This window comes from Pinus tabuliformis, chromosome 4_1, assembly GCF_031772625.1.
Source record: "Pinus tabuliformis cultivar Carrire ecotype Pingquan chromosome 4_1, CPIR1, whole genome shotgun sequence".
NCBI lineage: Eukaryota > Viridiplantae > Streptophyta > Pinopsida > Pinales > Pinaceae > Pinus > Pinus tabuliformis.
Genome location: NC_142303.1, coordinates 67,062,659 through 67,076,793, shown reverse-complemented (window position 1 = coordinate 67,076,793; position 14,135 = coordinate 67,062,659). Strand labels below are relative to the sequence as shown.

Sequence of the window (14,135 nt, the reverse complement as noted above, 5' to 3'; positions counted from 1 at the left end):
AATTATAACTATTATTTTTCTATTCACATTCTCTAACTTTTCTACAACTTTCCTCCACATTTAAAACACTATAACTTGAAAGGAAACGACAATCATATAAAACTCTTAAACCCCCAACTTACCAAAAGCAAATAATTTCATATTAACCTCAATATAATTGATATGGAAAATATGGAAAAAAAAAAAGCTATTCTTCATCTAAAATATGGTTAAAAAAAACTAATTCTAATAAAACCCCTAAATTAATTAAACACAACCATCTAACCGCTAAATTTATAAAATTAATTTTAATAAAACCCTTAAATTAATTAAACACAACCATTTTACTACTAAATCTATAAAACCATAAAACCACTACGATTTCTGAATTTTAAACTTATAAAAACCATTTTATTAACGTATGAACTCTTAATAAAAAATACATACTCTTTACCTTACATTCGCTCAAATATGATTATGTGCTAATTTTTATTTTCTAAGGCCTTTGCACGCCTGCCTAAATCACATTCCATAGAATCGAAACCGCGACGGCTCTCATGGCCAGAATTTCTATCTGATTCCGAATTTGAAGGCCAGCATAAACGTGCAGAAACGTTGAGAGGGATGGTTTGATGAATCGAGGCATACCCAAGATATGGAGTATTTAATCTGTCAATATATTTGATTTTAATCTGAAGAAATTGCAGGGCCGGGCATGAGAAATTGCAGAAATATTTGAAGGAATAATCTGACGAGACAATGGGGATAATGATGCAGTTGTTTGTATTGATTCTTATGATCATATATGGCATGCTTAGCTTCATTGGGTTAATGGTAATCATGGGGAAGAGGAAGAGGAAAAGGGCCGTGGGTTTCTTCCATCCCTACACAAATGATGGCGGCGGTGGTGAAAAGGTTCTCTGGTGCGCTGTCAAGGCAATTCAGGAAGAAGCCCCGCATCTAACCTGCGTTATTTACACTGGTGATGATGCCTCTCCCCAGAGCCTGGAAGCTCGAGCGCTAGACAGATTCGGCGTAAAGCTGCTGTTTCCTCCACAAGTAAGCTCTTTCAAGTTGATCAATTCTCATTATTTTGCACAACCAGTGATATTTTCTTTACACAATAATGCATCGCCCCTAAACCCTAGAGTGAGCTAGGAAGTTCCATAGCAGAGCTGTTCAACCACAATAACGAACTCTTGAAAACCCACCACTTTCAATTATTGATTAGATTCTGGTTAGATATGAATTCCGATTCTGTTTCCAAGAAAATATGTCCCATATACGGGGTAGTCTTAAAGGACGTTAAGAGATATTTGGCGCACACACATTCATCACTCTGTTGTAGACCTACTTTACTGGAAATCTGACCAGAAAAATTGTTCTCTCTCGTTCTGTTCCAGCTCCCATTCCCATCTCGACACTACGTTCATGCATTACTGATCATTTCTATCTGAATAATATACACTCACATTCTTATCCCCAAAATCTTATTGTCCCGTTTCTTCTAGCGCTACCCGTTTCCCGTAGATCATGCTTTAAATGACTATCTCTAAACCTCTCTATCGTTCCGTGCCGGTTCCTGTTTCCGTCTTGACACTACATTGATACACTACTAGTTACTTTTAATCTTCACGTGCATAAGGTACACAGGTACGGAGGTGGGTTCGCCTTTCCTTACCCCATAACTTTTTTACGCTGCGCCTTGTTTCTCATTTCCCATTTCTTGCAACATAGTTGTCGATTAACCTTTTGATGTAGGAGCAACGGGATTTAGCTAGCAATGTGATGGTTTGTTCACATGTTGTGTCTAAATGAGTTGAATTTCATTGACGTTAGTAAAAGTCAGTTTTGGTAGAGGGTTGGATCTCTCGAAAATGATCTTTACTTCATTATTGTAATAATTAAAAAATTGTATTATTTTAGACTAAGGGATAAGTTGTTAGCATAGGTGTGTAATAGAGCTTAAAAATAGAGATTTGATTGTTAGATTGATTAAAATAGAGATCGAGTTGTTAGTGTAGTTAGAATAGGATTTGACTCATAAAAGAGAAGAAAATGTAATGGAAAGGGATTAGCTGAGATGATTGAGAATTGAGTGAGAGGTGAGAGTTTGAGTGATAGATAGGGTTTTGAGATTGAGACAAAGGTCAAATAAATTGCTATAATTGAGCCGAGAGGGCCAAGACTTTGTAACTTCTATTATATTGAAGAAATTGATTCAGTGTGCATCTGTGTGTTAATTCTTGGTGCAAACTCTCGTTTACCTCTGTGTATCTGCGTTTTGAAACTTAATCGGGTATTTTCTCTGTTTTCACACTTTAATTGTAAATCTCAATGTTTGTGTTTATCATTAATCGCGGTCATTTAGTGTTAATGGGTAATCTTGGAATTAAGCGCTAAAACATTTATTAAGCGCTTTATTTAAGTTTGATTTAATGCACATGGGTTGTATTGGAAAAGCGGGTTTTATCAGCGAATGGGGTTATCGGGCGAAGGAAAAGTGGTAAGTGGTAATTCGGGGTGGTCACCCGATTCCATTAACCAACCGACACGTAGCACTCGGGTGGAGAGAGAAAACCGCTTTATCGGGCGGGTAATCCTCGTGTAAGTGGCTCACCCGATATCGCTGTTAACCGTTGGATCAAGTGCACTTTGATCAACGGTGGAGGATCACCGAATTGTTTTGTTGATCGAGGTGAGTGATGACTATTAGATTTGGAGAGAGGAGATCAACGACGTAGAGTGAAGCGCCTGTTTAAAAAGGGAAAGTCAACGTGAGACCAACGTGTTTAGGAGAAAAGTGGGACCCTCAGGATAAAGTAAGCCACGTACAAAATCCGCTGGAACGCATCTGATTGGTTATAAAGTAACCAATAGTCTATTTTTAAGACTACCATCTTATTTTCATCTTTGAAAACAACACTGCTTATGTTTGTCAGTGAACCACATTCATAGTAGATTCTTTATGATTCTGTTGATGATCTGGAATTCCATGTTAATACGTTTTGAACATATATTTCTTGAGACAATTGATCGGGCAAGGTTATCTATGAGAACAGACCTGTAACAATCCATATTAGACATTGAGGTCGAAATAAGTATTGGTAACTGATAAGTTGGATAATGATCTATATTTATGCATTCAAGTGGACTGCTGTAAATACTAAATACTAGATAAAAGTGTTTCGGCCACGTAGGAAAACACATGCCCAAATAATATATTTTTTGACAAAAACTAATGGATTTAGTTAATATTAACCTATAGTCCATCTACAAACAGGGCCTCAGATCTATTTGTAGGCGTAGTGCTTCAGAATCTAGATCTTCAATGTTAGTGTTCTGCAAGCTAAGCCCAGAATACTAAAATCCTCCCTACTTAGTTCCATTCTCAAAACTCCAAATCTATATCTTTATACTAACAGTGCTCTGAATACCTTGAGTTACATGGTTTCCAGGACAAACAGAGAAATCCAAAACTATGGCATGTTGCCAAACAATAAAACCTTGAACCAGAGAAGCACGAAGTGTTCTTCCAGGGGCTTGGAAATTCACTTGAATGACAGAGAACGGCACTGAATTTTTTTCACAATCTATACCATAAAGCCTTTGTTTAAGTGAGCTTGAGGTGGATTGGAAAAGGGCTTACTGACTTCTTCTAAGAAAATTTCCAAAACATAGCCAACACTAAAATCCTGACAGGAAACTGGTTTCAAAAAGAAAGCTCCCATGATGATTACCCAGAGCAAGAGCTGCGGAAGAGTCTCAAAGAATCTACACAGAGAGTCACTAGAGCCATGGGACCAGTGCTAGAACCAGAATTTATAGACCACCCTTAACAAATTCAAATAATCTAAATTCCAAACAGACCGTCCAAAGCTTGTTGCGCAACTTGCCAGGTATCCAGATACCCAGGGCTGCGGGCCCAGTTGGTTGCTGATCCTAGTTCCTCCATGCTACAATATCCCACTGTGTCTATGCCTTTCCATGTTAAACATCCAATAACCTAGGGTTGAGTGATGGTTCACATGCAATATAGGGTGGTGGCAGTCCCTAGTGCTCTTGTCCCAAAACAATGGTGATGGATTACTTGATTTGCTTGATATGAAGCCATGTGGGTAATTGATATGATGACAACCAAATAATTCAAGCGACTAGGGATGTTGCGTAATACTAAACCCCCATCCTTTTCTAGTCCTCCCATTGTAATTTCGGTGGCTTTTTTAGTCAACTTATCCACTTCATTTATTTCTTGTTTTACATGATAGAACAAGGTTTGGCTGATTGTTTTTTCCTCCTTGATTGCTTGGGCTATTACTTTTGTTGGAATTTCTAAGTCTATCTGTTAGAAATCCTTCTTGTACTTTCTGATTTATTTCTTCCTACTTGTTCTGTTAATTAACAAGTTATTTACCATGTAAATACTGAAAATAAATACAAGTACAGTCTCAACACATACAGATCATCAACTGAAGGAAAAACAAGCACACAAGTGATACCGTTATTTTTGGACTAATGTCCCCGAAAAAAACCCAATGCGGGAAAACCGGTGCAGCGATCTGAGGGTTTTATTATTAAGCAGTTTCATAATACACCCTGGGTGCCAAAAATGGCTCACCCAACAGCGAATTCCCTCGGCAGTAGTACCTCTCAGTCGGAGACAGATATCAGCCCTAATTTGCCCCACAAAATCTCCTAGCGTCAACCTCTAGGGTCTGCGTCAGCCTCTTTGGCCCAACGTCAGCCTCTCGGGGCTTTGCGTCAACCTTTGGAGCCTTTGTGTCTCCCACGCTGGCCCTCCTCAGGCTCTGCATAGCTCCTGGTTGCCTATGCGTGGCCTCTGGCTGCTTCTGCATGGCCTTTAGCTGGCTTTGCGTCAACCCTCTCCCGGCTTTTGCCCTGATGCTCCCGGTACTATCTCTGTCTCTCTGCTACTGCATTCACTGCCCCTCAGCTGCAACTCTTGGCTGCTTTTGCGTGGCCTCTAGCTGCTTCTGCATGGCCTCTAGCTGGTTCTGCGTCAACCCTCTCCCGGCTTCTACGCTGATGCTCCCGGTACTATCTCTGCCTCTCTGCTACTGCATTCATTGCCCCTCAGCTGCAACTCTGATCACTCCTCAGGCTCTGCGTAGCTCCTGGTTGCCTCTGCGTGGCCTCTGGCTGCTTATGCATGGCCTATAGCTGGCTCTGCGTCAACCCTCTCCCGACTTCTGCGCTGATGCTCCCAGTGCTATCTCTGCCTCTCTGCTATTGCATTCACTACTTCTCAGCTGTAACTCTAATCACTCTTTTGATTTCCTCAGCAAGCCCTGCCCTAGAAAATCGAATTCTTGATCAACTCGGTGTGTTCTCCAAGTGTTCAATTTAGGTATGTTCTATGCTTAGAGCAATTTATTTCAATTTTCACAGTTAGCTCAATATTTTTTCCAGATTAGCAATCACATCAGCATTAAAGTAAATTGCAGATATAACATAAACATAAATCACAGAAGACAAGCCAAGACAAGAAGAGGCAAGGTGTGGCGCTAGCCAGGGACAAACCCCATTGTGGGGAACCTAACGCAGCGCGGAAGCGGGATGCACAAAAACCCCAAAATCACCCCGCGAATCCCCTTTTAAACTAAACTCGATTGTTTTCCTTTTAAACTGAAATACACTGAAAAACCCCGCAAAAACATTGATTTTTACCTTTTTGTATCGGCGCGCTTACCGTACACGAAAGTCAATGCGCTGAGTGCTGATGGCCGTCGATCTGGAACCGCGAGATTTGACGGGTGTCAAAGGTTTCGAGTGGTTCAATATATTGGGGTTTAACTGCCCGATATATGGTTTCGTTCTATTCTGCCTTGCTACGTCGCACCTCCTCAATGGAATCCACTTAAAACCGCTTATGGCTTTCAACGCACCCGATAACCATCCACTGTAGTGCGTTTGTCCAGCGATCCAACGGTTGCGATTAAATTGCACAATCGCAAGTCGCAAAGTCCAACTGCTAGACACCTTGCGCTTCAATATGTCGATGCGTTGACCCTTTGCGGACCCGATAAACTATAAACCTTGCTCTATAACTTTTCGGATCCGATTATATCGCAATGTCGGAAATCGGCGATTCAACAAGCTGTTCCTCTCCACTTAAGCGATGCGATTGGGTTCCACGGACCCGATAACTTTCAAAACCTCTGTCTATAAAATTTGAAGTCCGGATTCTAAATCCGAAGGCGTTTTGCGACGATTTCTAGTGTATATTGGGTTTTCCGCTTGCAGAACCAAAACGATGTATTTAACTCACTGTTTCCTTTTTTAACTTAGCGTTTATCTATTGTAAAGCATGGAAAGCAGAGCAAGCATCAATATCAACTAAATACAAAGAAAACTATCATTCGAGGACCTCCACAGGCTGCATATATATAATTATGCACACAACATCAATTCATTCATAACAAAATTACAGTCTCGGCCTTGGGCCTGATTACACAAAATAAAGATCTTTGTCTCAAACATACAATCCACACTATCTTGCTCTCGCTCTACTAAATCCACTCCTCAATCCTCTCTCGTTTCATTACATTTTTCCTCCTTTTTGTAAGTCGGATACCACTCTAACTATATCTAACAAATCAATCCCTATTTTTAATAAATCTAACAGCAAATCTTCTAATTCCTAGCTCTATCTCACACCTATGCTAACAACTCATCCTTTAGTCTAAAATAAGACATTTTCTAACTTATTAGAATAATGAAATACAACTCATTTCTTGAGAGATCAAACACTCTCAGTAAAACTGCCTTTTGACCCATCAGGTCAATGAATTTCAACTTTGTTTAGCCACAACATGTGAACAAGCTTTCACATTGCTGGCTAAGTCTGGATGCTCTTGCATCAGACCCCTGGGGAAGAAAAGAATTGTCCTTCAAACTTTCAGGACTTACTCCATACTTCTGCAATTCTGCTGTTGTTAACCAGCTAGCATCCTCCACTCGCTGTCCCTTCCACTTGACTAAATATTGGAAATAAGTCTGTCCTCTGGTTCTTTTGGATACTCTCTTCTCCAAAACAGTGTCCACTTCCTTCTTAGCTGTCTTTGGCATTTGTTCTTCCCAGTTCACTGTTTGAACTTCATCTCCTGTAGTTTCCTCCTGTAGCTCTGTCTCTGCCTCTTTGTATGGATACAAATATGCAACATTAAAAATGGGTGATATTCCAATCCCTTCTGGCAACTCAATTTCATATGCATTAGCTGAAAACTTTCTTACAATTTTACATGGTCCTATCTTTTTCATTTTCAGTTTGTTGTAAGTTTTAGTAGGAAATCTCTCTTTCCTTAAATGCACCATCACTAAGTCTCCCACTTGGAATTCTTTCTCTCTTCTTTTCAAGTCTACCCTTTGTTTGTATTTGTTGCCGCTTTCCTGCAATTTGCCTTTGACTTCTTCCTGTAATGTCTGCATTTGTTCTGCAAACTCTTCAGCTTTTGCACTTCTGGTCTTCTGTTTACTCAAATCCCTGAGCTCATACACACCTCTTGGGTTCATTCCAAAAACAATCTGAAATGGATTCATTCCAGTACTCCGGTTTGGAGTATCATTATAAGCAAACTTAGCCTGAGCTAGTGATAAATCCCATTGCTTAGGATTTTGATACGCTAAACTCCTCAATATATTCCCCAAGCTCTTGTTTACTACTTCAGTCTGTCTATCTGTTTGAGGATGGTATGCTGAACTAAAACTGAAGTTAGCTCCCAGTTTCTTCCAAAGAGTTCTCCAAAAATGTCTTACAAACTTTGTATCCCTATTAAACACAATACTTACAGGCAATCCATGTAATCTTACAATTTTTGAAAAGAATAAATTAGCTATGTGTGTTGCATCACTAGTCTTCTTACATGCAATGATGTGCTATTTGGGAAAATCTATCTACTACAACATAAATAGAATCATTCCCTCACTGGGTTTTTGGTAATCCCAGAACAAAATCCATGCTAACTGCATCCCATGGTCGGTCTGGGATTGGCAATGGCTAATACAATCCTGTATTCTAACTCCTTCCTTTTGCATGCTGACATATTCTGCATTTCTCAACAAACTTCTTAACATCAGTTTGCATTTTTGGCCAATAATAAAAAACATTCACCTAAGCAAAGGTTTTATCTTGTCCAAAGTGACCAGATAATCCTCCACTATGTTTCTCCTTTATAATGTTTTCCCTCATGGAACATTTGGGAATACACAACTTGTTGCTTTAAACAATAGGCCTCCTTGAATGAGATAGTCCAACCACTGACTTCTGTTATGACTCATTGGATTCTGAACTGTTGTGTAGATATCTCTTAAATCTTCATCATCCTTGTACATTTCAATCATTTCCTCAAATCCTACAACACCCACTTTGAATTCTTGCATATTAAAACTTACCCTGCTCAATGCATCTGCTACTTTATTTGACGTACCACTCTTGTGCTTTATTACAAAAGTAAAGCTTTGCAGAAATTCTACCCACTTGGCATGTTTTTGATTCAGCTTCGGCTGGTTATTGATGAACTGTAAGGCATGATTGTCTGAATACAATATGAATTCCTTTGGCAACAAATAATGTCTCCATTTCTTTAAGGCCTGCACAATAGCATAAAACTCTTTATCATAAGAAGAATATTTCTTCTTTGCATCATTCAATTTCTCACTGAAGTATGCTATTGGTCTTTGCTCCTGACTCAGAACTGCTCCAACTGCAACTCCACTAGCATCTGTTTCTACTTGAAAGACTTTCTCAAAATCAGGTAAAGCCAAAATTGGTTCTTCTGTGATTTTCTTCTTCAGTAAATTAAAGTTTCTGTCTACTGCTTCTATCCATCTAAATGGCTGATTGATCTCTTTGATTGTCTCAAGGATTGGTGCATAAATCTGACTAAAGCTTTTGATAAACTTTTTGTAAAAACTTGCAAGACCATGGAAGCTTCTTACCTCAAATATATTTCTGGGAGTAGGCCAGTTCCAAATTGCTTGGACTTTCTCTGGATCCATCTTCAAGCCTTCTTTAGAAACTACAAATCCCAAGTAAACCAGTTCTTCCTTCATGAAACTACATTTCTTCAGATTTATCAGTAGTTTCTCTTTCTGCAGAGTTCTTAGGACCAACTTAAGATGCTCTAAATGTTCTTCTTTACTTTTACTAAAAACTAGAATATCATCAAGATAAACAATAACAAACTTGCCTGCATACTCTTTCAAGACTTCATTCATTAATCTCATGAATGTGCTAGGTGCATTAGTGAGTCCAAAAGGCATCACTAACCACTCATACAACCCACTATTTGTTTTAAATGCAGTCTTCCACTCATCTCCTTCTCGGATTCTTATTTGATGATATCCACTCTTCAAATCTATTTTAGTAAAGTATTTTGATCCACTCAAACAGTCCATTAAATCATCCATGCGTGGCAAAGGAAATCTATACCTGATTGTGATCTTGTTGATGGTTTTGGAATCTGTGCACATGCGCCACTCTCCTCCTTTCTTTGCACTGAGTACTATTGGTACAACACATGGACTAAGACTTTCTCTGATTAGCCCCTTATCCATCAGTTTTTGCACTTGTCTTCCAACTTCTGCGTTCTCTTGAGGAGTTAATCCGTATGCTGCTTTATTTGGCAAACTTGCTCTTGGTATTAGGTCAATATGATGACTAATACTCTTGATCGGTGGCAATGCATTTGGCAACTCATCCACAATAATATCAGCAAAATCATCTAACAACATTTTAACTTCTTCAAGGAAATCATCCAAGTTTGTGGAAGTCAAAATTACCTTTGGTCTTCCCACAATAGCAAAATGTAGCTCCTCGTTCTTCACTACTTCCTGCAGTAGCTCCTCTCCACTTATCAGCATAATACTACTTCCAGGTTTTCCTTTGTCAGCATCGTCCTTCAATGGCAACAATGTATGTTTAGTTCCATCATTCTCCAGCGTATAAGTGTTTCTCCTTCCATCATGAATAGCTTTTTGATCAAATTGCCACGGTCTTCCCAGCAATACATGGCATACATCCATGGGCATTACATCAGATAATATCATATCTTTATACGTACCAATTTGTATCTCCACCTTGCGTTGTTCAGTCACAATAATCTGATGTCCCTTCTGTAACCATGATACCTTGTAAGGAGTAGGGTGCATGGTCTTTGCTAGTCCGAGCTTGTCCACCATCTCTGTAGAAACAAGATTGTCAGTGCTTCCACTGTCAATTATTACTTTGCAACACTTACCTTTTGATTTACAGGTAGTTCTAAACAAATTCTTCCTCTCTGTTGGTTCTCCAATCTCCGGCTCTGCCCTAAGCAAAGTCCTTCTCAATAACAGTGATTCACCTTTTTCAGGGGGTTCTTCCTTCTCCATAAGTCGAGGTGGTTCTGGCTTTGCCTCAGCCACATTTGCATTCCTTTGACTTGCTGGTTTATTATGAGGACAATCCCATGACATATGTCCCCATTCTCCACATGTATAACACCGAACATATCTTCCTTGCCCTCTTCCTTTGGGCACAAGTCTTGCTCTGTTAGATTCTCCCCTCTGTGGTGTTCTGCTACTTGAGCTCCCTGCTTCATGCTGATGCTGTGGTCCCTTGGTCTGGTAGTTCCCCTACCTCTTGCTGAGCTTTTTCCTCTATTCCTTTGACTTTGTTTCCTCAATATCTTCTCTTCTACCTTCAAACTTGCTTGATAGGCATCTTCAACAGTTTTCAGACTTAACAAGCTAATCTCATCTTCTATATCATACCTTAAGCCATTGATATATCTAGCTATCTTTTCCACATCATCCTCTACATGCCCTGCTCTAATACTCAATCTACAAAACTCTTCTGTGTATTCTTTAACAAACATTCATTTTTGCCTTAAATTTTGTAATTGCTTAAAAAGATTCAAATGATAGTCTTTAGGCAAAAACTTGGCTTTCATTTTACTTACCATTTTGTCCCATAGCTTGATCTTGGACTTCCCTTTCTTCGTTCTTGATGTCTGTAACTCGTCCCACCAGATAGCTACATGACCCCTCAATCTGGTAACTGCAAATTTCACCTTCTTCCTCTCGTCAACCTCTTCATAGTCAAAGTACTGGTCTAAGGATCTGACCCAATCCATTAGCTCTTCTGCATTCAGACTGCCTTGATACATAGGGATTTCTGCCTTAGGTTTTCCTCCTACTTTCGCCAACATCTTAATGATTTTGGCAGTTTCATTGTCTTCGTCTACTACCTCTTCTGCAGGAGATTCTTCCGAAGAACTTTCAGTTCTTTCATCAAGTGCTTTTCTCTGGGTAGTGTCAATTGTCTCCATTCTCGTACGCAAACTCTGTACCCAATGTTACTTGGGAGCGGGAGCGGAAGCGGGGAGCGGGAGCGGGAGTGACCATTTTCAGAAGCTCCCGGTTTGGGAGCGAATCCCGGAGCGATTTTTTAAAAATATATATATTTTTTATATTTTTTAATTTTTGATACATATATGTCAACAAAAACATGTAGAATGATGAAATAGACATAAAAAACATAAAAAAACATAAATTGATCATTGAACCATATCACATCAATCATCTAGAAATTATAATCGTCATCAACCTTAGTAAAATTAAAATACATATTACAACTGCAACATATTGAGTCTTATAAATCATGATTCATCAAATTCAATATTAAAGTTTCAACTTCAAGCTTTCAGAATTGAAAATTCAATAACATTTATCATCATTGATCACCAAAGTAACAAGTTGTACTTGTAAGCCAAGTTTAACCATTACAAGAAGTAATATCGAAGATATTTCTAAGTCCTAACTTCTAACTGTTAACATGATATGAAATGTTAAAAATTTATAAAATGAAACATGAATAATGAGATGAAATGAAACAACTTTAGTCTTTCACAAAGCATCATATTCATAATTCACAATCATTACCAATATTGGAGTTATAATTGCCAAGGCCCAACTTCAAACTTCAAATTTTCATTGTCACAGTGATATAATCATAATGTTTACAAAAAATATCATAATGTCATAATGATATGAAAGAGTCAAGAGTCAAGAGTCAAGGACTCAAAACTCAACACTGAACAGTTATGAAAACTAAAGTGACAAGTCTAATAGAAACTAAAAAAGACAAGTAAACTGTAAATCTACAAGTGGCCCTTGCCACGAGAGTCTCCAGGAGTATAAGTAGGTCGTGGTGGTCTTCTAGGAGTCTCCCGCCCAGACCGACGACCAGAACTAGAGCCTCCATGCGAGGGTGTCGATGGAGGTGGCGACATCAATGGAACAAGACTCGGGCCCCGAGAACTGCTACTGGATGGTGGAGGTGGAGGTGGCATGGCTGCTGCAGCTGCAGCTGCTTCAGCTTCATCCCGTACAAGCTCCTCTTCTAGTTCTTCCATATGTACAATGCCATCCTCCAAATTGTCGTCCTCAGGGTGATTGTCCCAAATTTTATATGTGGGATCTTCATTAGCCCGATCACAGTAATGGCTCAACAACCTCAAATTGTAGTGCACATAAACCAAGCTTTCTGCTCGGTTTTCGTTGAGCCTGTTTCTTTTCACATTATGTATATAACTGTAGGTGCTCCAACACCTCTCTGCAGAAGAAGAATTTACAACCTGTGCAAGAACTTTTTTTGCCAATTTTGGCAAATGTCCGTCGCCGCCATATGTTTCCCACCATGTGAGAGAATCAAATTTATCTTTGTCGTCCATTGCATGGAAGTTACCATACAAACCACTGCCAGTGAAGTATCTGCCTATTTCAAGGCGCACAGCTGCACATTCCTCCCTGTCAGGCACCAACTTTTCTAATGCTTCCAGATATCCTCTAGTTACCTCTCGATCTAAATGGGGTTTGGTCCTAACACCACCCCCTGCTGCAGGTTTGCCCAACCAAGAATCTGAGTAGTATTTTGGCGTAAGGATATACGCCAAGCAATGTAGTGGAAGGTTAAGCCTATTCCACCGTTCACACACACAATCGTGAATCAGTTTGTACAAGTCGGGATCTCTGTTATGAACAATGTCTTTTATTTCCCCCAACATGGTATCCATTTGCTCATACACCTCGCCAATCACTGGTTTGTTTGTATCTGCAAACCGAATCATGTTATAAATTGGCTTGGTGAAATCCAATACCTGTCTCACAGTTGTCCAAAACTGCCCATCAAGAGCGGCCTCCTCCACCGTTTCAAAACCTGCAATGTCAGCTACATTTGTAGCCCTTTCCTTTAACACCTGCCAATGTGGACTTGATACCATGCTAGCTAATGCCTCTCTTACCTTCAAAAGGCGCCTGAAGGTGAGGTAATAGCTACCAAATCTAGTCCTCGCAATCTTCAGCAACTCCAATCTCGAGTGACTGCGGAAAAGGCCATGGGTATTGCTATGATTTGTAATAAATTTTATCATTTTTTTTCCTTTCTTGTATTGTTCATTTTTGTTTTTGACAATATCATGCAACAGAAGGTTCAATGTGTGAACCAAACATCCAGACCAAAATATGTTCGGGTATTTATCCTCAATAATTGCTCCCGCTGCCTTACAATTAGGAGCATTATCAGTGATGACTTGGATGACATTGTATGGGCCAATAAGCTCAATTGTTTCAAGCAATGCTTCTGCAATGTTGATAGCGGTCTTGAACTTGTCTGAGTAATCATGTGCAGCTAGAAAGATGGGACCACTTCGGGACACAGCAAGAACACTTATCAATGGCTTGCCTTTTACATTTGTCCATCCATCAGATACAATGGACACCCCATTGTCAGTCCAAGAACTTGTCATTTTATTCAAAGAATGTGATATTTTTTCTTTTTCATGATCAAGGCCAACAGTTCTTGCCTTGTCATACCCAGGGCTCTTGTATCCTTTAGGGGCATCATTTATGGCAGAAACCATTTCGTGCCAATAAGGTCAGCGTAGAACATTGAATGGTATCCCACATGCATAGAGGAACCTGTAAACTTTTGAATCCACATCATTCCTACACCCCTCATCAAGGAAATCTGATATGGTTCTACGGCGTAAAGATGATGACCCTGTGCCTCCATGTGCATATCCACTGCCTTGGGAGGATGCTGAAGGAGTTCTTTGTGAGCTTGGTTCAAAGAAACCCCTTGATCTTTTTGCTCTGTA

At 39.6% G+C, this 14,135-nt stretch overlaps 1 protein-coding gene across 1 annotated transcript in view; it reads left to right on the top strand.

Annotated features, from left to right (window-relative positions):
• The first annotated feature begins 427 nt into the window (after positions 1–427).
• LEW3 (UDP-Glycosyltransferase superfamily protein) overlaps positions 428–14,135 on the top strand; it is a 167,230-nt gene continuing 153,522 nt past the window's right edge. The window contains exon 1 of the mRNA XM_089419204.1: positions 428–1,038. Within this exon, the coding sequence (XP_089275330.1) occupies positions 739–1,038 (300 nt within the window). The 5' untranslated portion in view covers positions 428–738. The remainder of the gene's footprint in view (positions 1,039–14,135) is intronic.